The sequence below is a fragment of the Cervus canadensis genome, chromosome 25, assembly GCF_019320065.1.
Source record: "Cervus canadensis isolate Bull #8, Minnesota chromosome 25, ASM1932006v1, whole genome shotgun sequence".
NCBI classification, from domain to species: domain Eukaryota; kingdom Metazoa; phylum Chordata; class Mammalia; order Artiodactyla; family Cervidae; genus Cervus; species Cervus canadensis.
The window spans coordinates 31,516,321-31,541,064 of NC_057410.1; the positions used below are offsets into that span (position 1 = coordinate 31,516,321).

A 24,744-nucleotide genomic window follows, 5' to 3' on the forward strand; every position below is an offset into this window, starting at 1 on the left:
AAATTCTGAAGGAGATGGGAATACCAGACCACCTGACCTGCCTCTTGAGAAATCTGTATGCAGGTCAGGAAACAACAGTTAGAACTGGACATGGGACAACTGACTGGTTCCAAATAGGAAAAGGAGTACGTCAAGGCTGTATATTGTCACCCTGCTTATTTAACTTATATGCAGAGTACATCATGAGAAACCCTGGGCTGGAAGAAGCACAAGCTGGAATCAAGATTGCTGGGAGAAATATCAATAATTTCAGATATGCAGATGACACCACCCTTATAGCAGAAAGTGAAGAGGAACTAAAAAGCTTCTTGATGAAAGTGAAAGAGGAGAATGAAGAAGTTGGCTTAAAGCTTAACATTCAGAAAACTAAGATCATGGCATCTGGTCCCATCACCTCATGGGAAATAGATGGGGAGACAGTGGAAACAGTGGCAGACTTTATTTTTTGGGGCTCCAAAGTCACTGCAGATGGTGATTGCAGCCATGAAATGAAAGGAAGCTTACTCCTTGGAAGGAAAGTTATGACCAACCTAGATAGCATATTAAAAAGCAGAGACATTACTTTGCCAACAAAGGTCCTTCAGGTCAAGGCTATGGTTTTTCCAGTGGTCATGTATGGATGTGAGAGTTGGACTGTGAAGAAAGCTCAGTACCGAAAAATTGATGCTTTTGAACTGTGGTGTTGGAGAAGACTCTTGAGAGTCCCTTGGACTGCAAGGAGATCCAACCAGTCCATCCTGAAGGAGATCAGTCCTGGGTGTTCATTGGAAGGACTGATACTGAAGCTGAAACTCCAATACTTTGGCCACCTCATGTGAAGAGTTGACTCGTTGGAAATGACCCTGATGCTGGCGGGGATTGGGGGCAGGAGGAGAAGGGGGCGACAGAGGATGAGATGGCTGGATGGCATCACTGACTTGATGGGCATGAGTTTGAGTAAACTCCAGGAGTTTGTGATGGACAGGGAGGCCTGGCATGCTGTGATTCATGGGGTCGCAGAGAGTCGGACATGACTGAGCGACTGAACTGATCTGAATTACATTTGGGTACTCATCCAGCTGTTTTTGTAAGATTGGGCAAGGAATAAGCAGATTTGGCCACCTGATCAAAGAGCCAACTCACTGGAAAAGATCCTGATGCTGGGAAAGATTGAAGGCAAAAGAAGAAGAGGGTGGAAGAGGATGAGATGGTTAGATAGCATCACCAATTCAGTGGACACGGATCTGAGCAGACTCTGGGAGATATGAAGGACAGATTAGCCTGATGTGCTGCAGTCCATGGGGTTGCAAAGAGTCAGACATGACTTAGCCACTGAACAAAAACAACTTTCCAGAGAGCTCAGTATAGATTCGTGTGTGTGTGCATGCATGCACATGTGAACATATATGCACACATGGAGATTAGCAACATGATTTTTTTGTGTTGCATGCATGTTTGCTTAGTTACCCAGTTGTGTCTGACTCTTTGTGACACCATGGAATGTAGCACGCCAGGCTCCTCTGTCCATGGGATCATCCAGACAAGAATACTGGAGCGAGTTGCCATTTCCTTCTTCAGAGGATCTTCCTGACCCAGGGATCAAACCCATTTCTCCTGTGTCTCCTGCATTTGCAGGCAAATTCTTTATCACTGAGCCACCTGGAAAAGCCCCTTAGTGTACGAGGGGAAAGTATATCATGTGTTTCGGTGTGGTACCTACTGGTAATGTGTGTTGGTATATTCTAGCTTTATTAGTCACTGAAGTTTAAACATATAAAAAGGTAATGAATTTGCAAACATCATCTTGCAGCAGAGAAATCCTCCTGGTTTGGGAAAATATAAGAGGGCAATTATACATATGTTTGCAAAGAAGCTAAAATTGGAGATGAGGTAATGTGGTGATGAATGAGAATGGGATTTTCTAAAATTAGTTAAATCCTAGAAAGTAAGTACTTCTAGTGAATATTTCAGTTCCCAAGAGGAAAGTTTTATTTCTGTGAGGATTTAACTCTAATTTTTGGGTAGGGGGTCAGTGAGAATATTTACCTTACGTCAAGTTAGCTGGAATACAAAAGAAAAAAAAAACCATCTCAGTTTGGAAATCTTTCTTTCACTAGTAGTAGAACTAAAAGGGAGCTTTGGATTTTTCCAATATAGTTTAAGCTTTTGGCTTATTAAAATTAAAGCCTTATAATGCATTTTGGTGATATTAATAGAAAATATGAGACGTTTATTGTATGCTTCTGTCTCTTAAAAATTAATTTGGATCAAAGAGCAGAATCAAAATTAGGGTTAGTCATGCTAGTTTTATGATCTAGTTTATTAATTCCGTGGCAAATGTAAAATGTATACTCGTAATGGGATAATGTTGAGGCAGCTGCTACAAACAGTTCACTCTGCATTTTCAAAGGTTGAATCCTTGTGCACATTATACCTGGTTGAATCCTTGTGCTCATTAAACCTAAGAATAAGAAGTAAAGCATCCTTGAAAGACTTTTGTTGTTGTTTCATTGCTAAGTCATGTCTGACTTTTTTTGTGACCCTGTGAACTGTATAGCCTGCCAGATTCTTCTGTTCATGGGATTTCCCACAAGAATACTGGAATGGGTTGCCGTTTCCTTCTCCAGGGTATCTTCCCAACCCCAGGGATTGAACTCATGTCTCCTATGTTGCAGGCAGATTCTTCATAGACAAAGCAGGAAACCAAAGCAACCTTATTTTTAGTTTAAAAGTCTTCTTATGTAATATGTAGACATCACATTAATTTGTCAGAAATGATGTATTTCAAGCAAGACTCAGTAATTTAATGGTTGGTTTGTGTAGGCTAAAGATTGTCTTTTGTAGTAAAGAAAGGTAATTCATAATCACCCATGACTAAGGGAGATAGGAAAAAATATATATAATAGTCTTGAGAAAGATAAATGAAGTTAAAAGTAGCAGAATTATTTTGATTAAAATTTTTGTTTTTATCTACAGTAAGAATACCATTGTCATTTTTTTACTTCTAGATGAAGCAAACTTTCAGTTACTTTCATAATCCTGAATTGGTGCTTTAGGGGATAACAGAGGTGATTGAGTTTCCTGTCCTTAGCACAGTGCGTAATATGTAGATGATCAATATTTATGTGTTAACTGATTTCTCCTCTGAATCTTCTGCCGGAGTGCAGTCTCCTTGTGTCAAGTAAAACACCCTTTGTAACATTAATCACAGACATAATTACATGTTCAAGCTCATCTTTGTTAAGACTGTGACTCTCACTAGTCACTTACCAAGATCCAAATGGCTTTTCCCCTGGTTTCAGAGTATGGATTTTGTACCAGAATCCACCCTTGAAATTTACCTCAGTAGCTTTAGAAAATGTTGGTGATATGTGAATCTAGGACTACCTATAGTGGAAGAATCAATACTCCTAGTTAGGTTACTACTTGAAGATGTGACCTTAATGGTCACAGAAACTACATGGAAGTAAAGAAAATTTAAGGTATGATTCAACTTTATTTTTGAATTTTGTTTTATGAACAATTGAAAATCTGAAAATTGAATTTTGTTATAGAAATGATAAGGAATAAGTGATAAAAATATATAACACTGAAAAAGTTCACTGATCATTAAGTGTATGTCTCTCTACAGGGATAATTTGACCTCCTGAGATTCTGTCTTAGCAAGAAGAAAGTGGAACATACTCTTGGAAAGAAAACTAAGACATTAAGAAAGCCAGAACTTATTTTTACATGGTTGTCCACTCAGTTACCAATATGGACGGTTTTCCCACCATTTTTCCTCCTGGTGGAGACAGTGAATTGAAACATTCTCAAACTGAGTTCCAAAAAATGTTAATTGATGAACGATTACGATGTGAACATCATAAAAATAATTATCAGACTCTGAAAAGTGAACATGCAAGGTAATTATTTAAATTTGGAGGTGAGAGGCTTGATTAAAAATTTTTATTTTGTCTGAATATTTGCTCTGGAACACACAGTATAATTTTGTTATAATGTACAATAAACATTTAAAACTTTTTGAATACAATAAATGTTCTTTAAATCAAGTGGATTATAAATTTATTAAAGTCATTTTGAAAGTGGGATATAAAATTTATGTATATAGGTGGCTAAATTTTTTTTCCTTCAAAGTAAAGTTGTATCCAGAAATTACAGTGTTAATAGTTAAGTGACGGTAAAGCAATGATATTTGGAAGTTTAAATAGAATATATGATGTTGATCTTGTTCCGTAGTGTTGGTTGACTTTAAGGTAATACAATTAAAAAACAATGGATACACTTAAATTCTTCTTTTTCTAAAACTCAGGTTGCAAAATGAGTATGTAAATTCACAGAATGAACTCAAGCGCCTATTAAAGGAAAAGCAAACTCACCAGGAAAAGTTTCAGCTGCTGCTTGAAGAGGTACGAGGAGAATTAGTAGCGAAAACTAAAGACTTAGAAGAGATGAAGCTGCAGGTAAGAAAATATATTCAAATTAGTATAAATTAGTCAGATGTTTAATGGAGATACATATGTCATTTTGGTAAATTTGGTAAGTTCTCTCTGTATCCATAATGAGTATTTTGTTGTATCTCCAGTGGTATAATGTAATCTTCTTTCATATACTTTAGAATATTAGCTACTCTGTAGAAATCAGCCACAAAACTTTTATGTAAATTTTTATTATATTTTCCGTTCTGATTTAAATACTATCTTACTCTTAAGAATAATTGGAGGAAAGGCCTGTCTGAATTGATAAAAATTCACAGTTAAACATACTTTAAAAATAAAGATTTTCTAAATTTCTGTGGAGTTTCTCAAGTAACAGATAGTTGATACTAAAGAACTAACTACAGTTTCTTTTGATGTTTTTTTACACTATTCATTTTCTATTTGCTCAAAAAGTAGAGCACAGCTACCTGTCAGATTTTAAATTGGTAGGTATTAGTTGTGATATTTTACTGTAATTGCTCAGTAGCACTAGTGGTTGATTTCTGCTTATCTTGTGCTTGTTACTTACACCAAAAAGATGTCCGTTCCATCTTAGGGGATAGGAATGCAAAAGTAGGAAGTCAAGAGATACCTGGAGTAACAGGTAAGTTTGGCCTTGGAGTACAGCATGAAGCAGGGCAAAGGCTAGCAAGAGCTTTCCCGAGAGAATGCACTGGTCATAGCAAACACCCTCTTCCAACAACACAAGAGACAACTCTACACATGGACATCACCAAATGGTTAACACCAAAATCAGATTGATTATATTCTTTGTAGCCAAAGATGGAGAAGCTCTATACAGTCAGCAAAAACAAGACTAGGAGCTGACTGTGGCTCAGATCATGAGCTCCTTATTGCCAAATTCAGACTTAAATTGAAGAAAGTAGGGAAAACCACTAGACTATTCAGGTATGACCTAAATCAAATCCCTTAGGATTATGCAAGTGGAAGCGACAAGCATATTCAAGGTGTTAGATCTGATAGAGTGCCTGAAGAACTATGGATGGAGGTTTGTGACACTGTACAGCAATTGTAAAGACGTTGTAAAACAAAGGAGAAAAGGAAAGATATACCCATTTGAATGCAGAGTTCCAAAGAATAGCAAGGAGAGGTAAGAAAGCCTTCCTCAGTGATCAGTGCAAAGAAATAGAGGAAAACAAAAAAATGGGAAAGACTAGAGATTTCTTCAAGAAAATTAGAGATAACAAGGAAACATTTCATGCAAAGATGGGCTCAATAAAGGACAAAAATGGTATGTACTTAACAGAAGCAGAAGATATTAAGAAGAGGTGGCAAGAATACACAGAAGAACTGTACAAAAAAGATCTTTACGACCCAGATAATCATGAAGCTGTGATCACTCACCTAGAGCCAGACATCCTGGAATGTGAAGTCAAGTGGGCCTTAGGAAGCATCACTACAAATAAAGCTAGTGGAGGTGATGGAATTCCAGTTGAGCTATTTCAACTCCTAAAAGATGATGCTGTGAAAGTGCTGCACTCAGTATGCCAGCAAATTTGGAAAACTCCGCAGTGGCCTCAGGACCAGAAAAGGTCAGTTTTCATTCCAATCCCAAAGAAAGGCAATCTCAAAGAATGCTCAAACTACTGCACAGATGCACTCATCTCACACACTAGTTAAATAATGCTCAAAATTCTTCAAGCCAGGCTTCAACAGTACATGAACCATGAACTTCCAGATGTTCAAGCAGGATTTAGAAAAGGCAGAGGAACCAAAGATCAAATTGCCAACATCCGCTGGATCATTGAAAAAGCAAGAGAATTCCAGAAAAACATCTATTTCTACTTTATTGACTATGCGAAAGCCTTTGACTATATGGATCACAATAAACTGTGGAAAATTCTGAAAGAGATTGGAATACCAGACCACCTGACCTGCCTCTTGAGAAATCTGTATGCAGGTCAGGAAGCAACAGTTAGAACAAGACATGGAACAACAGACTGGTTCCAAATAGGAAAAGGAGTATGTCAAGGCTGTATGTTGTCACCCTGCTTATTTAACTTATATGCAGAGTACATCATGAGAAATGCTGGGCTGGAAAAAGCACAAGCAGGAATCAAAATTGCTGTGAAAAATATCAATAACCTCAGTATGCAGATGACCCTTATGGCAGAAAGTGAAGAAGAAGAATTAAAGAGCCTCTTGATGAAAGTGAAAGAGGAGAGTGAAAAAGTTGGCTTAAACCTCAGCATTCCGAAAATTAAGATCATGGCATCCAGTCCGGTCACTTCACGGAAAATAGATGGGGAAACAGTGGCAGACTTTGTTATTTTGGGCTCCAAAATCACTGCAGATGGTGACTGCAGCCATGAAATGGAAAGACACTTGTTCCTTGGAAGAAAAGTTATGAGCAACATAGACAGCAGATTAAATAGCAGAGACATTACTTTGTCAACAAAGGTCCGTCTAGTCAAGGCTATGGTTTTTCCAGTAGTCATGTATGGATGTGAGAGTTGGACCATAAAGCTGAGCACGGAAGAATTGATGCTTTTGAACTGTGGTGTTGGAGAAGACTCTTGAGAGTCCCTTAGACTGCAAGGAGATCCAACCAGTCCATCCTAAAGGAAATCAGACCTGAATGTTCATTGGAAGGACTGATGCTGAAGCTGAAACTCCAATACTTTGGCCACCTGATGCAATGAACTGACTTACTGGAAAAGTCCCTGATGCTGGGAAAGATTGAAGATGGGAGGAGAAGAGGACTACAGAGGATGAGATGATTGGATGCCATCACCAACTCAATGGACATGAGTTTGAGTAAGCTCTGGGAGTTGGTGTAGGACAGGGAGTTCTGGCGTGCTACAGTGCATGGGGTCACAAAAGTCGTACACATCTGAGGAACTGAACTGAAGATGACGGGTAAATGATACTGATGGAAAAATAAGTCTCCACAAAGGAAAAAACAACACTGAAATCGGTCTTGTGAGGTCTCTAACTATGGTAAAGACTACTTCATAAGCAAGTTATTAACAACAAGCAGACACATTAAAAAAAAACAACTATCTTCCTCCCTTCTCCCTCTTTCTCAAAGCTGACATACTCCAGACACAGAATTAGAGGGTTAAACTGATGCCAAATTAGGAGGAAATTATGCTGTGTCTTAGATTTTTAATGGAATTACTGCCACTACTTGTCTCAAAACAAAACTAAAAGAATGCTTCATCATATAACCATCTATGTTTCATTACCTACATTAAATCTATAAAAACAAATCTTCAGCACTCCAACGTTTGTCCTATTAAATACTATAATACTATACAGACCAGTTTTTTCAAAGAATGCTTTGATTTAATGGGGCAAATATCGCTGTACCAGAGATTCTTAAGAAATTAATGAGAAACTGAGTAATAAATTTTGCTCTGAGCTTCCTAGCAGCCAAATAATACAGGAAATATATGGGTTACACAGTTTGCATTACCAGGCACAAAGAAAGGATGTATATGTTCGGTAATTATCAAAAATACATAAGATGACTCCCATTTTTTTAGGAAAGGTTTTGTTAACATGTTACATAATAACAATGTAATAGCTAACTTGTTCTAACCACTTATGACATCAAAGCATTGTATGAACAATGTCTATGCATTGACTCACTGTACCTTTAAAATTATCCTATGAACTAGGCACTGTTTTCATCCCCAATCACTACAACTACACATGTGATGCAGAATATTCTTTAAATGAATGTCTTTTATATTGTTTTTCTATGAAAGCCAAAGAGATAATAAATCTTAAATCAGAAAAGGCATTTTGCAAGTCAACAATATAATAACATGTGTATTTTTAAAATAATCATCTTTCATAAAACCTTGACTGAAGTATTTCTTGCTGATTTTACTTTGTTGAATTTACTTACCTTTACTCAACTCACAATTTGTACAAATTGCAAATACCCATTAAGCAAATAGCTAAATTGCTTCAATATGTGTATTTATGTATAGATGTTTCTTTCAGTTATTTTTGCCAGGTAAATATCACACAGAAACCAGATATGTTTATATTGAAAAACAGAAACTTTACCAGATAAATTTTATTTATCAGCAAACATTTGGGAAGTTATCACATGGAGAAATACCTAGAGTTTTTTTTGTGTAGGTCCAAGGAACACAGGTGGTGCTAGTGGTAAAGAACCTGCCTGCCAATGCAGGAGACATTGAGATGCATGTTCAGTCCCTGGTTTGGGAAGATCCAGTGAAGGAGAGCATGGCAACCAACTCCAGTATTCCTGACTGGAGAATCCCCTGGTCAGCGGAGGCTGGTGGGTTACAGTTCATAGAGTCGCAAAGAATTGGACCGGAAGGAAACGACTTAGCACACAAATACACAGGCAAGGAACACTACAAGAAACAATAGGAAGGCTATAGGGAGGGTGATTTCATTTCAATATGAAAGAAAATGCTTCACATACTCCAATCCATAAATGGAAGTGGATCACTTTACAAGGTTCTCTAGGTTCTCTAACACTGAGAGCAGTGAAGCACAGAATGAAGAGCCCTGTGTCATAGACGTTTGAAATAGGAATTCTGCTTTGAAATTTACTGCCTCAGTTCTGGAGGCCAGAAGTCCAAAATCAAGTTGTCAGCTAGGCCATGTTTCCTCTGAAAACTGTAGGAAGAATACTTCATGCCTTGTCCTAGCTTCTGTTGATATGCTGCCAATCCTTGGTGTTTCCTGGCAGCTTGCAGGACTTCAACCGCTACTTCTGTCATCATAGGACATTCTCTCTGCCCCATCCCACTCCCCACCCACATATTTCTGTCTACCCTCTTATAAGGACATTAGTCATATTTGATTAACGGCCCACCATACTTCAGTATTACCTTTTCATGTGCAAAACTCTTTATTTCCAAATAAGGTCACATTCTGAGGTACTGGGAATTAAAACGTATCTTTTGAGAGGACACAACTCAACTCACTGCAGATATGAAAGAGAACTAGACTATCAACTCTAAAATACTAAGGCTCTATCTATCTAGGTACCTATGAAACAACAAGTACAACATATATGAATAGAATAATTCTGACTCGCTCATTTATTTATTCATGTCATTCATATAAAAAAATGCTTGCTAGGCACCGCTACAGAACACTAAAAACAATTCCTGCCCTCATGGAGTCTGTATTCAAACAGAATAAAAATTGCCATCGTTTATGAGTATCTACTAGGTGCCAGACACTATACTAAAAATATACAGGTTATTTTTATCTCATCAGTCCTCACAACAATCCCTGTTAGAAAACAACGTTTATGCCCTTTATCACATGAGAAAATGAAGGCATAAAAATGTAACTGTTAAAAAAAAAAAAAAATGTAACTGTTTGCTGAAGGTCATAACCTTCCTGATGAAATGACCCTTTTGGGGTTATAAAAATATTCTTTTTATCTTTCATAATAATCTTTGTCTTGAAGTCTATTCTATCTGATATTAATATAGCCACTCCAGTCTTTTTAGGCTATTTTGTATGTGCTTGTTACAAATAAGCATGTCTACATGTTACTTTCAAGAAACAGAGTTATTACATTTTCAATGTCTGAAAACAGTAATTTGAATGCCTTTGGTTTAGTGCCCAGAGATTGCATTCGTGTAGGACTCAATCTTTGCAAAACAAATTAATCTAACAATTCTAAAGGTTCAAATTTTATTTCCCTCTTCAACTCGTGTTTCTGAGATTTTTAAACCTAAATACGTTCACCAGGGAATGAAACAGTAAGCATGGTGGAGGCTAACGTGGTGGTATTCCCAACAATGGAAGATTTCAAGAAGATACTGAACAACAAACACTGCTGTCAAAGGAACCCATGAATTGGATGACACTGGCATACTGTATTGCGTGACTTGAAAGATGGCTTTAGACTCTTATCAACCCATGTGTCCAATATTAATAAAACCTTACTGTTACAAGCACTAGATAAGCAGAAATAAACAGTTGGTGCTATTGAGTGATTGCAGGAAAATGTCACAACTAATACCTACTAATATGAAATGTGATGGGTGTTGTTATTGTGTAGCTGCACAGTTAGGTCTGACTCTCTGCTGTGCCATGGGCTGCAGCACCCCAGGCTTCCTTGTCATTCACCATCTCCTGGAGTTTGTTCAAACTCATGTCCCTTGAGTCAGTGATGCCAGCCAACCATCTCATCCTCTTGTCATCCATTTCTCCTCACAGACTTTGGTCTTTCCCAGCATCAAGGTCTTTTCCAGTGAGTTGGCTCTTTGCATCAAGTGGCCAAAGTATTGGAGCTTCAGCTTTAGCATCAGTCCCTCCAATGAATATTCAGGTTGATTTCCTTTAGCATTGACTGTTTTGATCTCCTTGCAGTCCAAGGGACTCTCAAGAGTCTTCTCCAACACCACACAGTTCAAAAGCATCAGGTCTTTAGCGCTCAGTCTTCTTTATGGTCCAACTCTCACATCCGTACATGATTACTGGAAGAACCATAGCTTTGACAAGATGGACCTTTGCTGGTAAAGTAATGTCTCTGCTTTTTAATACGCTGTCTATGTTGCTCATAACTTTTCTTCCAAGGAGCAAGCGTCTTTTAATTTCATGGCTGCAGTCACCATCTGCAGTGATTTTGGAGCCCAAGAAAATAAAGTCTTTCAAGATTTCCATTTTCCCCCCATCTATTCGCCATGAAGTCATGGGATCAGATGCCATGATCTTAGTTTTTTGAACATTGAGTTTTAAGCCAGCCTTTTCACTCTCCTCTTTGACTTTCATCAAGAGGATCTTTAGTTCCATTTTGCTTTCAGCCATAAGGGTGGTGTCATCTACACATCTGAGCTAATTGATATTTCTCCCAGCAGTCTTGATTCCACCTTGTGCTTCATCTAGCCCAGCATTTTGCATGATGTACTCTGCAGATAAGTTAAATAAGCAGGACAACAATACACAGTCTTGACATACTCCTTTCCTTGTTTGGAAATAGTCTATTCTTCCATGTCTAACTGTTGCTTCTTGACCTACATACAGGTTTGTCAGGAGGCAGATCAGGTGGTCTGGTATTCCAATCTCTTGAAGAATTTTCCAGGTTGTTGTGATCCATACAGTCAAAGGCTTTGGCATAGTCAATAAAGCAGAAGTAGATGTTTTTCTGGAATTCTCTTGCTTTTTTGATGATCCAGCATATGCTGGCAATTTGATCTCTGGTTCCTCTGCCTTTTCTAAATACAGCTTGACCACCTGAAAGTTCATGGTTCACATACTATTGAAGCCCGGCTTGGAAGAATTTTTCGCATTACTTAACTAGTGTGTGAGATGAGTGCATCTGTGCAGTAGTTTGAGCATTCTTTGGGATTGCCTTTCTTTGGGATTGGAATGAAAACTGACCTTTTCTGGTCCTGAGGCCACTGCGGAGTTTTCCAAATTTGCTGGCATATTGAGTGCAGCACTTTCACAGCATCATCTTTTAGGAGTTGAAATAGCTCAACTGGAATTCCATCACCTCCACTAGCTTTGTTCATAGTGATGCTTCCTAAGGCCCACTTGAGTTCACATTCCAGGATGTCTGACTCTAGGTGAGTGATCACACCATTGTGGTGATCTGGGTCATGAAGATCTTTTTTGTACAGTTGTTCTGTGTATTCTTGCCACCTCTTCTTAATACCTTTTGCTTCTGTTAAATCCATACCACTTCTGTCCTTTATTGTGCCCATCTTTGCCTAAAATGTTCCCTTGGTATCACTAATTGTCTTGAAGAGATCTCTAGTCTTTCCCATTCTTTTGTTTTCCTCTATTTCTTTGCATTGATCACTGAGGAGGGCTTTCTTATCTCTCCTTGCTATTCCTTGGGACTCTGCATTCAGATGAGTTTATCTTTCCATTTTCTCCTTTGCCTTTCACTTCTTTTCTTTTCACAGCTCTTTGTAAGGCCTCCTCAGACAACCATTTTGCCTTTTTGCCTTTCTTTTTCTCAGGAACAGTCTTGATACCTGCCTCCTGTACAACGCCATGAACCTCCATCCATAGTTCTCAGGCACTCTATCAAATCTAATCCCTTGATTCTATTTGTTACTTCCACTGTATAGTCATAAGGGATTTGATTTAGGTCCTACCTGAATGGTCTAGTGGTTTTCCCTACTTTCTTCAATTTAAGCCTGAATTTGGCAATAGGGAGTTCATAATCCGAGCCACAGTTAGCTCCCAGTCTTGTTTTTGCTGACTGTATAGAGCTTCTCCACTTTGGCTACGAAGAATATAATCAATCTGATTTCAGTATTGACCATCTGGTGATGTCCACGTGTAGAGTCTTCTCTTGTGTTGTTGGAAGAGGGTGTTTGCTATGACCAGTGCGTTCTCTTGGCAAAACTCTATGAGACTTTGCCCTGTTTCATTCTGTACTCCATGGCCAAGTTTGCCTGTTACTCCAGGTGTTTCTTGACTTCCTACTTTTGCATTCCAGTCCCGTATAATGAAAAGGACATCTTTTTTTGGGTATTAGTTGTAGAACGTCTTGCAGGTTGTCATAGAATGGTTCAACTTCAGCTTCTTCAGTATTACTGGTCGGGGCATAAACTTGGATTACTGTGATATTGAATGGTTTGCCTTGGAAACGAACAGAGATCATTCTGTCATTTTTGAGACTGCATCCAAGTACTACATTTTGGACTCTTTCATTGACTATAATGACTACTACATTTCTTCTAAGCGATTCTTGCCCACAGTAGTAGATACAATGGTAATCTGAGTTAAATTCACCCATTCCAGTCCATTTTAATTCACTGAGTCCTAAAATGTCGACGTTCACCCTTGCCATCTCCTGTATGACCACTTCCAATTTGCCTTGATTCATGGAGCTAACATTCCAGTTTTCTATGCAGTATTGCTCTTTACAGCATTGGACTTTATTTCCATCACCAGTCTCATGCCCAACTGGGTGTTGTTTTTGACATCTTAAGGACTTAAAAATTCATTATAATGCAGAAATACTGGTGAGAATTTTTTCAGCTTTTATTATTTATTTGACTGCAGTGGCTTTTCATTGCTTAGTGCAGGCTTCGTCTGTTTGCAGAGAGCAGAGCTGACTCTTGGTTGCAGTGCTTGGACTTCTCATTGTGGTGGCTTCTCTTGCTATGGAGCACAGGCTCTGGGCACGTGGGGCTCAGTCGCTGTGGCCTGCGGGCTCTAGAGCTCAGGCTCAGTAGTTGTAATGCGTGGGCTTAGTTGCTCCACGGCGTGTGGAATCTTCCTGGAACAGGGCTCAAACCCATGTCCCTTGCCTTGGCAAGCAGTTTCTTATGTACTGCACCACCAGGGAAGTCCTCAACTTTTATATATAAATGGTGTTTAAAGATACTTCTGTTGAGTTTTGAATTCTGGGTTGACAGTTTTTCCCCTTAATACTTTAACATGTTGCTCTTCTGTCTTCTCACTTAAGTGTCACCTAAGACATTTGTTGTCATTTTTATCTTTGTTCTGTTTATCTAATATATCTTTTTTTCTTGTCAGCTCTTAAATTTTTTTCTTTATTGCTGGTTTTCAGTAGTTTGGTTGACTTCCCATTGGACATTTCTTCATGTTTCTGGTACCGAGGTTTTTTGAGCTTCTTGGGTCTATGAGTTTATAGTTTTCATCAAATTTAGAAAAATTTTAGATACTGCTTTTCGAAATATTTTTTTCTGCCTCCTGTTTGATTTCCTTTGGGAACTGCTTTTAGGCCACTTAAAGTTCTCCCATAATTCACTGATGTTGTCTTTATCTTTAATCTTTCTTGTCTCTCTATTTCATTTGGAGTAGTTTCTGTTTTCATGTCTTTCAAGTTCTCTAATCTTTTTTCCTGCAGTGTCTAATCTGCTAGTGATTTCATAGTGCATTTTCCATCTCAGAAATTGTAGTTTTTATCCTGAAGTCCAATTTTGATCTTATTCATGTTTTCCTTGACATGTTTATTCTTTACTGTAACTTCATGTGGAATTCAGTTATAATAACTATTTTAATGTTTTTGCTAATGTTAAGATCTCCATCACTCGGGGTGGTTTTTTTTTTTTTTTTTTTTTTTTTTTTTATTAGTTGGAGGCTAATTACTTCACAACATTTCAGTGGGTTTTGTCATACATTGATATGAATCAGCCATAGAGTTACACGTATTCCCCATCCCAATCCCCCCTCCCACCTCCCTCTCCACCTGATTCCTCTGGGTCTTTCCAGTGCACCAGGCCCGAGCACTTGTCTCATGCATCTCGGGGTGGTTTTTGAGTGGTTTTCTTTCCTATTGTAGGTATTATTAGACTGGTGCAAAAGTAATTGTGGTTTTGCATTGTTGCATTTGCTGTTTGATATTGGAGTATATTCTTAAATGTGGTTATGTTATACATTATTGTACATTTCTTGCTTAATGTTTTTTCTAATGAATTATTGCTTGCTGTTTATTTTATATGTATTTTAGACTATGGATTTAATATTAGACAAAAACAAATTCCAGTGATTTTCTTATTCAAGTTCAAAATGGGTCGTAAGCAGTGGAGACAGCTAACAACATCAGCAGCACATTTGGCCCAGGAACTGCTAATGAGCATATAGTGAAGCAGTGATTCAAGAAGTTTTGCAAAGATGATGAGCCTCTTGAAGATGAGGAGAGTAGTGGTCGGCCATTGGAAGTTGACCAACAGCCAGATGAGAGAATCATCCAAGCTGATCCTTTTACAACTACACGAGAAGTTGCCCGAGAACTTAGCGTTGACTATTCTTTGGTTTGGCATTTGAAGCAGGTTGGAAAGGTGAAAAAGCTTGGTAAGTGGGTGCCTCATGAGCTGACTGCAAATCAAAAAAATTGTCCTGAAGTGTCATCTTCTCTTGTTCTACACAGCAACGAACTATTTCTTGATCAGATTGTGACATGTAATGAAAACTGGATTGTATATGAAAGTTGGTGACAATCAGCTCAGCAGTTGGACTGAGAAGAAGCTCTGAAGTCCTTTCCAAAGCCAAACTTGCACCAAGAAAAGGGTCATGGTCACTGTTTAGTGGTCTGCTGCTGGTCTGATTCTCTACAGCTTTCTGAATCCCAGCAAAATCATTACATCTGAGAAGTATGTTAGGCAAGTTGTTGAGATGCACCAAAAAGTGCGGTGCCTGCAGCCAGCATTGGTCAACAGAAAGGGCCCAGTTCTTCTCTGTGACGGTGCCCAATCACATGGTGTACAACCAGTGCCTCAAAAGTTGAACAAACTGGGCTACTAAATTTTGCCTCATCTATACTATATTCACCTGACCTCTTGCCTTCCAACTGACTACCACTTCTTTGAGCATCTTGACAACTTTTTGCAGGGAAAATGCTTCCACAACCAGCAGGATGCAGAAAATGCTTTCCAAGAGTTGATCGAATCCTGAAGCACTGATTTTTTTTGCTGCAGGAATAAATGTATTTCTCGTTGGCAAAAGTATGTTGATTATTATTATGTTCCTATTTTGATTAATAAATATGTGTTTGAGCCTAGTTATACTGATTGAAAATTCAGGGTCCAAAACCACAATTACTATTGCACCAACCTAGTCTTTTTTTCAGGCTTCTTTATATGTCTGCTAAATTAAAAAATATTTTTTATTTGTATTTAAGTTCCACGTGTACAGCATTTTGGTTCAACATCTGTTTGCACTACAAGGTTATTACCTCCGACAAGTCTAGTTACCATTCATCACCATACAGTTGATCCCCTTCATCCAAATCACCCATCTCCCAACTTCCTTCTTTTCTAGTAACTAGTATCTGTTCTTTGGATCTGTTAGTTTGTTTTTGTTTTGTTTATCCATTGGTATGTGCATGTGTCTGTGTTTTGATTCCACATATAAATCAAATCATATGGTATTTGTCTTTTTGTCTAACTTACTTCACTTAGCATCATACCCTCAAGGTCCAACCATGTTATGAATGGCAGGATTTCATTCTTTATGGCTGAGAAGTATTTGTGTGTGTGTATGTATTTCATGTTCTCTGTATCTTTTTATCCATCAGTAGACACTTAGGTTGTTTGCATATTTTGGCTATTGTAAATAATGTTGTAGTGGACATAAAAATTCATATGTCTTTTTGAATTAGTGCTTTTGTATTCTTTAGATAAATACCCAGAAATGGAATTGTTTTTAATTTTTTAAAGAAACCTTTCTGCTGTTTTCCATAGCTGCTGCACCAGTTTACATTCTCACTAATAGTTTAACAGTCTCTGCTCCGCATACTCACTGACACTCATTATTTGTTGTTCTTTTGATAATCACCATTACTTACAGGTATGAGATGATATCTCATTGTGGTTTTTGCTTGCAGGTTCCTGATAATTAGTGATGTTAAGTATCTTTCATGTACCTGTTGGCCACTTGTGTGTTGTCTTTGGAAAAATATCTGCTCAGATTCTCTGCCTATTTTTAAATTGGGTTGCTTGGCTTTTTAGTGTTGAGTTATATAAGTTCTATAATATATTTTGGATACTAACCCCTTGGTAGTAAGTGATTTGCAAATAATTTCTCCTATTCAGTAGGTTTCCTTTTGTTTTGTTTATGGTTTCCTTTGCTGTGCAGAAGCTTTTCAATTTGATATTTGCTTGTTTTTACTTTTGTTTCCCTTTCCTTTAGAGTCTAATCTACTAAAACATTGGTAAGAATTAACATTAATGAGGTTACCATCTGTGTTTTCTTCTATAAATATTATGGTTTCAGGTTTTGAATTCACATCTTTATTTTGAGTTAATTTGTGTATGGTATAAGATAGTGGTCTGGTTTTATTCTGTTTCATGTGGCAGTCCAGTTTTCCCAGCATTGTTTATTAAAGAGACTATCCTTTCTCCATCATGTTTCTTTCTTCTTTTGTTATAAGTTAATTTTCCATATATATATATGGGTTTATTTCTGGGCTCTCTATGTTCTGTTCCATTGACCCACATATCTGTTTTTGTGCCAGTACCATACTGTTTTAATTACTGTAGCTTCGTAGTATAGTTTGAAACCAGAGAATATGATACCTCTGGCTTTGTTCTTATTTCTCAAGGTTGTTTTGGCTATTTAGAGTCTTTCATGGTTCCATACAAACTTAAAAATTATTGCAGTTCTGTGAAATCTGCCATTAGGATTTTGTAAGGGTTGCACTGAATCTGTAGATTGCTTTGGTTAGTATGCATATTTTAACTATTATTTCAATCCATGAGCATGAAATATCTTTCCATTTTTTAGTATCTTCAGTTTTTCTCATCTGTGCCTTACAGTTTTCAGTGTACAGGTTTTTCACCTCCTTGGTGAAATTTATTCTTAAGTCTTTATGCCTGGTAAATATTTATTGGTTTCTAGACATTATGAATTTTATTTTGTTGAATGCTAGATATTTTTGTATTCTGGTAAATATTCTTGATCTTTGTTTTGGGACACAGTTTTTTGGAAACAGTTTTGCCATTCTGGGTCTTGCCTTTAAGATTTGTTAAGTGAGAGAAGTTTAGTCCTGATTATTTCTCACTGCTGAGACTCTTCTGAGTATTCTACTCATATCTCTGTGAAATGAAGCTTTTAGTGTGGCTTCTGGGAGAGGGAACTCTACATGAGCTCTGAGTAGTCCATTCTTCTAATCCTTTCAGGTGGATTTCTTCCTGACCTTAGGTATTTTCCTTACATGCATGTCCTGATCAATACTGAATGAGTTGAGAGGTCATTTTGCAGATCTCCATCATTTTCTTTCCCTGCTACCCTCCTCTCTGTTACTCAGTCTTTGACTCTAGCTACACTAGTCTCCCTGGAGCCTTGGTTCTGTCTCCTTAAGTTGGGGTCCATCAGACTCTTCCTTTGTCACAGCCTGGAAGCTTTTAGCAAAGCTCAGCTTCTTTGTTTTCTGTCTCTTAGGGATATTTGTTGCTTCATCATGTGCAGCGTCTTGAAAACCATTGTTTGATTTTTGTTCAATCTTTTGTTTCAGACAAGGGAGTAAAGCTGGTCTCTATTCCATCTGCTTGAAGTGAAAGGACTTTTGTTTTAATTAACTTTTAATTATAGAAATCTGAAGCAACTACAAAAATATAGAGAGTGGGATGATGCATCCCCATGTACCTATCACCAGTTACATATGTAAGCATACGTAATTACCCTCTTGGAGCCAGTGTTGTCTTGTCTTCTAACATACTGCCTCTCTCTTTCAACCCCCCTGGATTATTTTGAACCTAATCATATCATCTCAACCCTAGATATGTTAGTACATTTCTCTATTATATACCTGAGCAGTTCCTTGGAGGCATAGCCACAATACTGTTTCCATACCTAAAAGTACTTTTCTTAAAACCTTTTAATGTTATGTTTTCTTTAAGATATTCCTAATATTCTCAGTTTTGTTTCCTTGTTGTTTTTAAAGTTGGTTTGTTTGAAAAAGGATCCAAATAAAATTTATATATTCTTTTTAAATTATTGGGTTGGCCAAAAAGTTCATTTGAGTTTTTCCCTTACAGCTTACAGAAAAACCTGAATGACCTTTTTGCGCAGCCCTACAGCAAGATGGTAGGAGGAGTGAAATTGCATTTAGAATCAAACCCCATACCTGCCAGAGATGCTCAGAGGGCTCAAACAAACCCCAGGACCCAGAGACCCCACAGAGACTGAGACAGAACTGTGTTTGAGTGTCTCCTGCAGAGGTCCAGGTCAGCAGTGGACTACTGCAGGGGCAGGGGCTCTGGATGCAGCAGACCTGGGCATGGCATAAGCCCTCTTGGAGGAGGTCGCCATTAACCCCACCACAGAGCCTCCAGAACTTACACAGGACTGGGAAAACAGGCTCTTGGAGGGCACAAACAGAACCTTGGGTGCACCAGGACCCAGGAGGAAGGAGCAGTGACTCCACAAGAGACTGACCCAGACTTAGCTGTGAGTGTCCAGGAGTCTCTGGTGGAGGCGTGGGTCAGCGGCAGCCTGCTAGAGGGTGGGGGCACTGAGAGCATGCATGGGACGTTTTGAAGAAGGTCACCGTTATCTTCATCACCTCCACCATAGTTTGGCCCCAGGTAGATAACCGGGAGAGAACACAGCACCTCCCATCAACAGAATATTAGAGTAAAGATATACTGAGCATGGCCCCGCCCATCAGAATAAGACTCAGTTTTCCCCTGAGAGTCAGTCTCTTCCATCAGGAATCTTCCATAAGCCTCTTATTCTTCTCCATCAGAGAGCACACAGATTGAAAACCACAGTCACAGAAAACTAACCAATCTGATCACATGGACCACAGCCTTGTCTAACTCAAGGAAACTATGAACCATTCCATTTAGCGCCACCCATTCAAGATGGACATGTTGTAGTGGGGAGTTCTGACAAAACGTGGTCCACTAGAGAAGGAAATGGCAAACCACTTCAGTATTCTTGCCTTGAGAACCCCATGAACAATTTGAAAAGGCAAGAAGACAGGACACTGAAAGATGAACTCCCCAGATCAGTAGGTGCCCAGTATGCTACTGGAGATCAGTGGAGAAATAACTCCAGAAAGAATGAAGAGATGGAGCCAAGGCAAAAACAACACCCAGTTGTGGATGTGACTGGTGATGGAAGGAAAGTGCAATGCAGGGCAATATTGCATAGGAACCTGGAATGTTAGGTCCATGAATCAAGGCAAACTGGAAGTGGTCAAACAGGAGATGGCAAGGGTTGAACGTCAACATTTTAGGAATCAGTGAACTAAAATGGACTGGAATGGGTGAATTTAACTCAGATGACCATTACATCTACTACTGTGGGCAAGAATCCCTTAGAAGAAATGGATTAGTCATCATAGTCGACGAAAGAGTTCAAAAAGCAGTACTTGGATGCAGTCTCAAAAGCAACAGAATGATCTCTGTTTCCAAGGCAAACCATTCAGTATCACAGTAATCCAACTGTGCCCCAGACCAGTAATGCTGAAGAAGCTGAAGTTGAACGGTTCTATGAAGACCCACAAGATGTCCTACAACTAACACCCCAAAAAGATGTCCTTTTCATTATAGGGGACTGGAATGCAAAAGTAGGAAGTCAAGAGATGCCTGGAGTAACAGGCATATTTGGCCTTGGGGTACAGAATGAAGCAGGGCAAAGGCAAATAGAGTTTTGCCAAGAGAACGCACTGGTCACAGCAAACACCCTCTTCCAGCAACACAAGAGAAGACTACATATGAACATCACCAGATGGTCAACACCGAAATCAGATTGATTATATTCTTTGCAGCCAAAGATGGAGAAGCTCTATACAGTCAGCAAAAACAAGACTGGGAGCTGACTGTCGCTCAGATCATGAACTCCTTGTGACCAAATTCAGACTTAAACTGAAGAAAGTAGGGAAAACCACTAGACCATTCAGGTATGACCTGAATCAAATCCCTTATGATTATACAGTGGAAGTGACAAATAGATTCAAGGGATTAGATTTGATAGACAAGAGTGCCTGAGAACTATGGATGGAGGTTCATGGCGTTGTACAGGAGGCAGGGATCAAGACCATTCCCAAGAAAAAGAAAGGCAGAAAGGCAAAATGGTTGTCTGAGGAGGCCTCACAAAGAGCTGTGAAAAGAAAAGAAGCAAAAAGCAAAGGAGAAAAGGAAAGATCTACCCATTTGAATGCAGGGTCCCAAGGAATAGCAAGGAGAGATAAGAAAGCCCTCCTCAGTGATCAATGCAAAGAAATAGAGGAAAACAAAAGAGTGGGAAAGACTAGAGATCTCTTCAAGACAATTAGTGATACCAAGGGAACATTTTAGGCAAAGATGGGCACAATAAAGGACAGAAGTGGTATGGATTTAACAGAAGCAAAAGGTATTAAGAAGAGGTGGCAAGAATACACAGAACAACTGTACAAAAAAGATCTTCATGACCCAGATCACCACAATGGTGTGATCACTCACCTAGAGCCAGACATCCTGGAATGTGAAGTCAAGTGCGCCTTAGGAAGCATCACTATGAACAAAGCTAGTGGAGGTGATGGAATTCCAGTTGAGCTATTTCAAATCCTAAATGATGATGCTGTGAAAGTGCTGCACTCTCTATGCCAGCAAATTTGGAAAACGCTTGCTCCTTGGAAGAAAAGTTACGACCAACCTGAACAGCATATTAAAAAGCAGAGACATCACTTTGCCAACAAAGGTCCATTTAGTCAAAGCTGTGGTTTTTCCAGTAGTCATGTCTGGGTGTGAGAGTTGGAGTATACAGAAAGCTGAGCGCTGAAGAATTGATGCTTTTGGACTGTGGTGTTGGAGAAGACTCTTGAGAGTCCCTTGGATTGCAGGGAGATCCAACCAGTCCATCCGAAAGGAAATCAGTCCTGAATATTCATTGGAAGAACTGATGCTGAAGCTGAAACTCCAATACTTTGGCCACCAGATGCGAAGAACTGACTCACTGGAAAAGTCTCTGATGGGAAAGGTTGAAGGCAGGAGGAGAAGGGGACGACAGAGGATGAGTTGATTGGACGACATCACCAACTCAATGGACATGAGTTTGAGCAAGCTCCGGGAGTTGGTGATGGACAGGGAGGCCTGGTGTGCTGCAGTCCATAGGGTCACAAAGAGTCTGACACGACTGAGTGACTGAACTAACTGAAACAGTTACTTTGCACTTTGGACTCAATTATTAGTCTCTTGACATCGTAAACCATTTTATTAGAGGAACTTTCTCTTTGGTTTCTCTAGCCCCATTCACTGCTTCTCCTTCCTATAGCCACCAGTTTTTCCTACCAGCACTTTTGATCCATCTTGCTTCTTCCTAAAATGAACATATGATGTTGCCATTCTTAAGCTCAAAAACCTTCAATGGATAAACAAGGTGCAGAAAATGTGTATGGTATGCCTTTCTTTCTGTAAAAATTGAACGTAGTATATGTGCTTATGCATTATAGACTGCCTCAAGAAATCTGCAAAAGTTACTGACACTGGTTGGTTTCTAAGAGGGAAGCTAGATGACTGAAGTGAGAAAAAGACAGATTTTTCCTTTTATATTTTATTTTGTTTGAATTATTTTATTTATGTAATTATGTTTGTTCATTTTAAGTAAAAGAAAAATTTTAAATAAGTATGGAGTAAGTTATAAGAGTATGAACTTGGTATTCAGGAACCTTCTACTCTATGGCTCCCCTTTCCCTTTTGTTTCCAGCCAGGATGCACGTCACCTGGGCGGTGTTTAACAGAATTTTCAGCATGGTCTTGGTTGTTACAGAGTCTGGAGATTACTACCAGTATTGACGGAGGGTCCCAGAATTCTGAATTTCCTGTAGTGCTTAGTGTGGTTCTACCTAAAATGCCTTTAAGGCCACCTTTGAGGATCATTTTTCTCCCTAGTGAATCTAATATTTTATCCATTCTTTGATTTTGTGTTCTACATAAGTATTAGTTTTCCTGTTCCTTTGATGTGCCATTCTTTCTGTACTGAATATCTTTTTTGTTCATCTTGTCTGGTCAACCTATATTGCCTGTTCTTAGGTATTTATGTGTGTAAATTATTTTTAACTTGAGATTTTGAACTAATTGTGGGGAGAGACAAACTTCCTGGTAAATTTCTGTAATCTTTATGAAGTTTGACTCTGTGTGTTAGTCTGTTAATCTCTGAGAGCTTGAAATTGAGTTTCGTTGTTTCAGGTGATGGTTCTGTTTATATAATGATTACTGTAAAATTAAGTATGTTGCGACATTTCTGTTAGTTGAATTTCACTGTTATGATTAGGAGAGAGGCTTCAAAATTTGTCTAATTCCTGAATTTAATATTTGTGATTTTGAATTTAGAATTGTTTGTATTTCTCCACGTATTAGGTATTAACTCCACAAAAGTTGGAATTGTTACGAGCCCAAATACAACAAGAGCTGGAAACTCCAATGAGAGAACGTTTTAGGAATCTAGATGAAGTAAGTAATTTGTATTTATATTTTCATTAGACTGTGAAAGGCTTAATGAGAAAAACATCATTTTCCTACTCAAAAGCCCTGCAGTGGCTTCCGTTCTTACTCAAAGTCCTTATAATGCCCTTCAAGACTGCACAGGATAAGATCCTGTTCCTCCATCCACATTAACCTTGTTGGTGTTGGCACTCTAGAAATGGTGCCGTTCGAGGCTTTGCCGTACCTATTACTCCTGCCATATATCTCTTGGTTAACTTTCTCATCTTCAAGGCAGCTGAAATTTCACCTTCCCAGTGAGGCCTACTTTGACCTACTGCCTCCATTTAATATTGCAGCCTGACTTTCCATCAGTCTTTAGATTTTTGGATGCCCATTTACTCTGCTTTACTTTTAATTTTTCTCTAATATTTATAATTTTCTGAATATGCTATATATTTATTGTATTTGTTTTAAAATTTTTCTCTTTACAACTGCTAGAATATAAGTTGCATGAGAAGAGGAACCTTTATCTGTTTTTGTTGACTGTTATAGTCCAAGTTGTTGAAACTCTTAGCATACAGCAGGTGCTCAATTAATATTTGTTGAATGAAAGAATGAATTTCAAGCAACCTCAGAAAAGTAAAAATTTGTTAGTTTTTCTTCAAATTGAGATGTCTCCTCATATGCAATGTTAGTATAATGTGACTAATTGTTTGATAAAGGAACAGGAAAAGATGACAAATACTGACTATATTAGGTAACTGTGCTAGACATTTTATATGTTACATTATTTAATAAATATACTGAATCTTATAGATGCAAATGAATATTGTCCCCTTCACAATGGACCCCTTTGGAAAGTTGTAGTCTAGTGATACTGCCATTGCACAAAATAGTTGTGGAATCCTCTTTTCTAAATGATTTTCTGGCTTGATAAACTCATTTTTTGAATATCACCCTCGTTGGTAACCAAAGCATTACAGTTTAGTAGTAGTAAACTATTTTTTGGACTCCAAAATTACTGCAGATGGTGACTGAAGCCATAAGATTAAAAGACGCTTACTCCTTGGAAGAAAAGTTATGACCAACCTGAACAGCATATTAAAAAGCAGAGACATTACTTTGCCAACAAAGGTCCATCTGGTTGAGGCTGTGGTTTTTTCCAGGAGTCACGTATGGATATAAGAGTTGAACTATAAAGAAAGAGCACCAAAGAATTGATGCTTTTGAATGTGGTGCTGGAGAAGACTCTTGAGAGTCTCTTGGATTGCAAGGAGATCCAACCAGTCCATCCTAAAGGAAATCAGTCCTGATTATTCATTGGAAGGACTGATGCTGAAGCTGAAACTCTAATACTTTGGCCAACTGATATGACGAACTGACTCATTGGAAAAGACCCTGATGCTGGGAAAGATTGAAGGCAGGAGAAGGGGACGACAGAGGATGAGATGGTTGGATGGCATCACCGACTCAATGGA

The 24,744-nt window shown here is 38.4% G+C and overlaps 1 protein-coding gene across 5 annotated transcripts in view; it reads left to right on the forward strand.

The window, feature by feature from the left end:
• CEP83 (centrosomal protein 83) overlaps window positions 1-24,744 on the forward strand; it is a 136,220-nt gene that overhangs the window by 54,763 nt on the left and 56,713 nt on the right. For 4 of the 5 annotated variants that reach the window (XR_006265535.1, XM_043447432.1, XM_043447433.1 and 1 more), the window contains exons 2-4: window positions 3,611-3,884; window positions 4,292-4,442; window positions 23,201-23,293. Coding sequence is in view for 4 of the 5 variants with exons in the window: in XM_043447432.1 (XP_043303367.1) it covers window positions 3,712-3,884; window positions 4,292-4,442; window positions 23,201-23,293 (417 nt within the window). In the remaining variant the exon portion in view is untranslated. Of the gene's footprint in view, window positions 1-3,608; window positions 3,885-4,291; window positions 4,443-23,200; window positions 23,294-24,744 lie in introns of those variants that run through there. The other variant, XM_043447431.1, reaches the window with a different exon arrangement.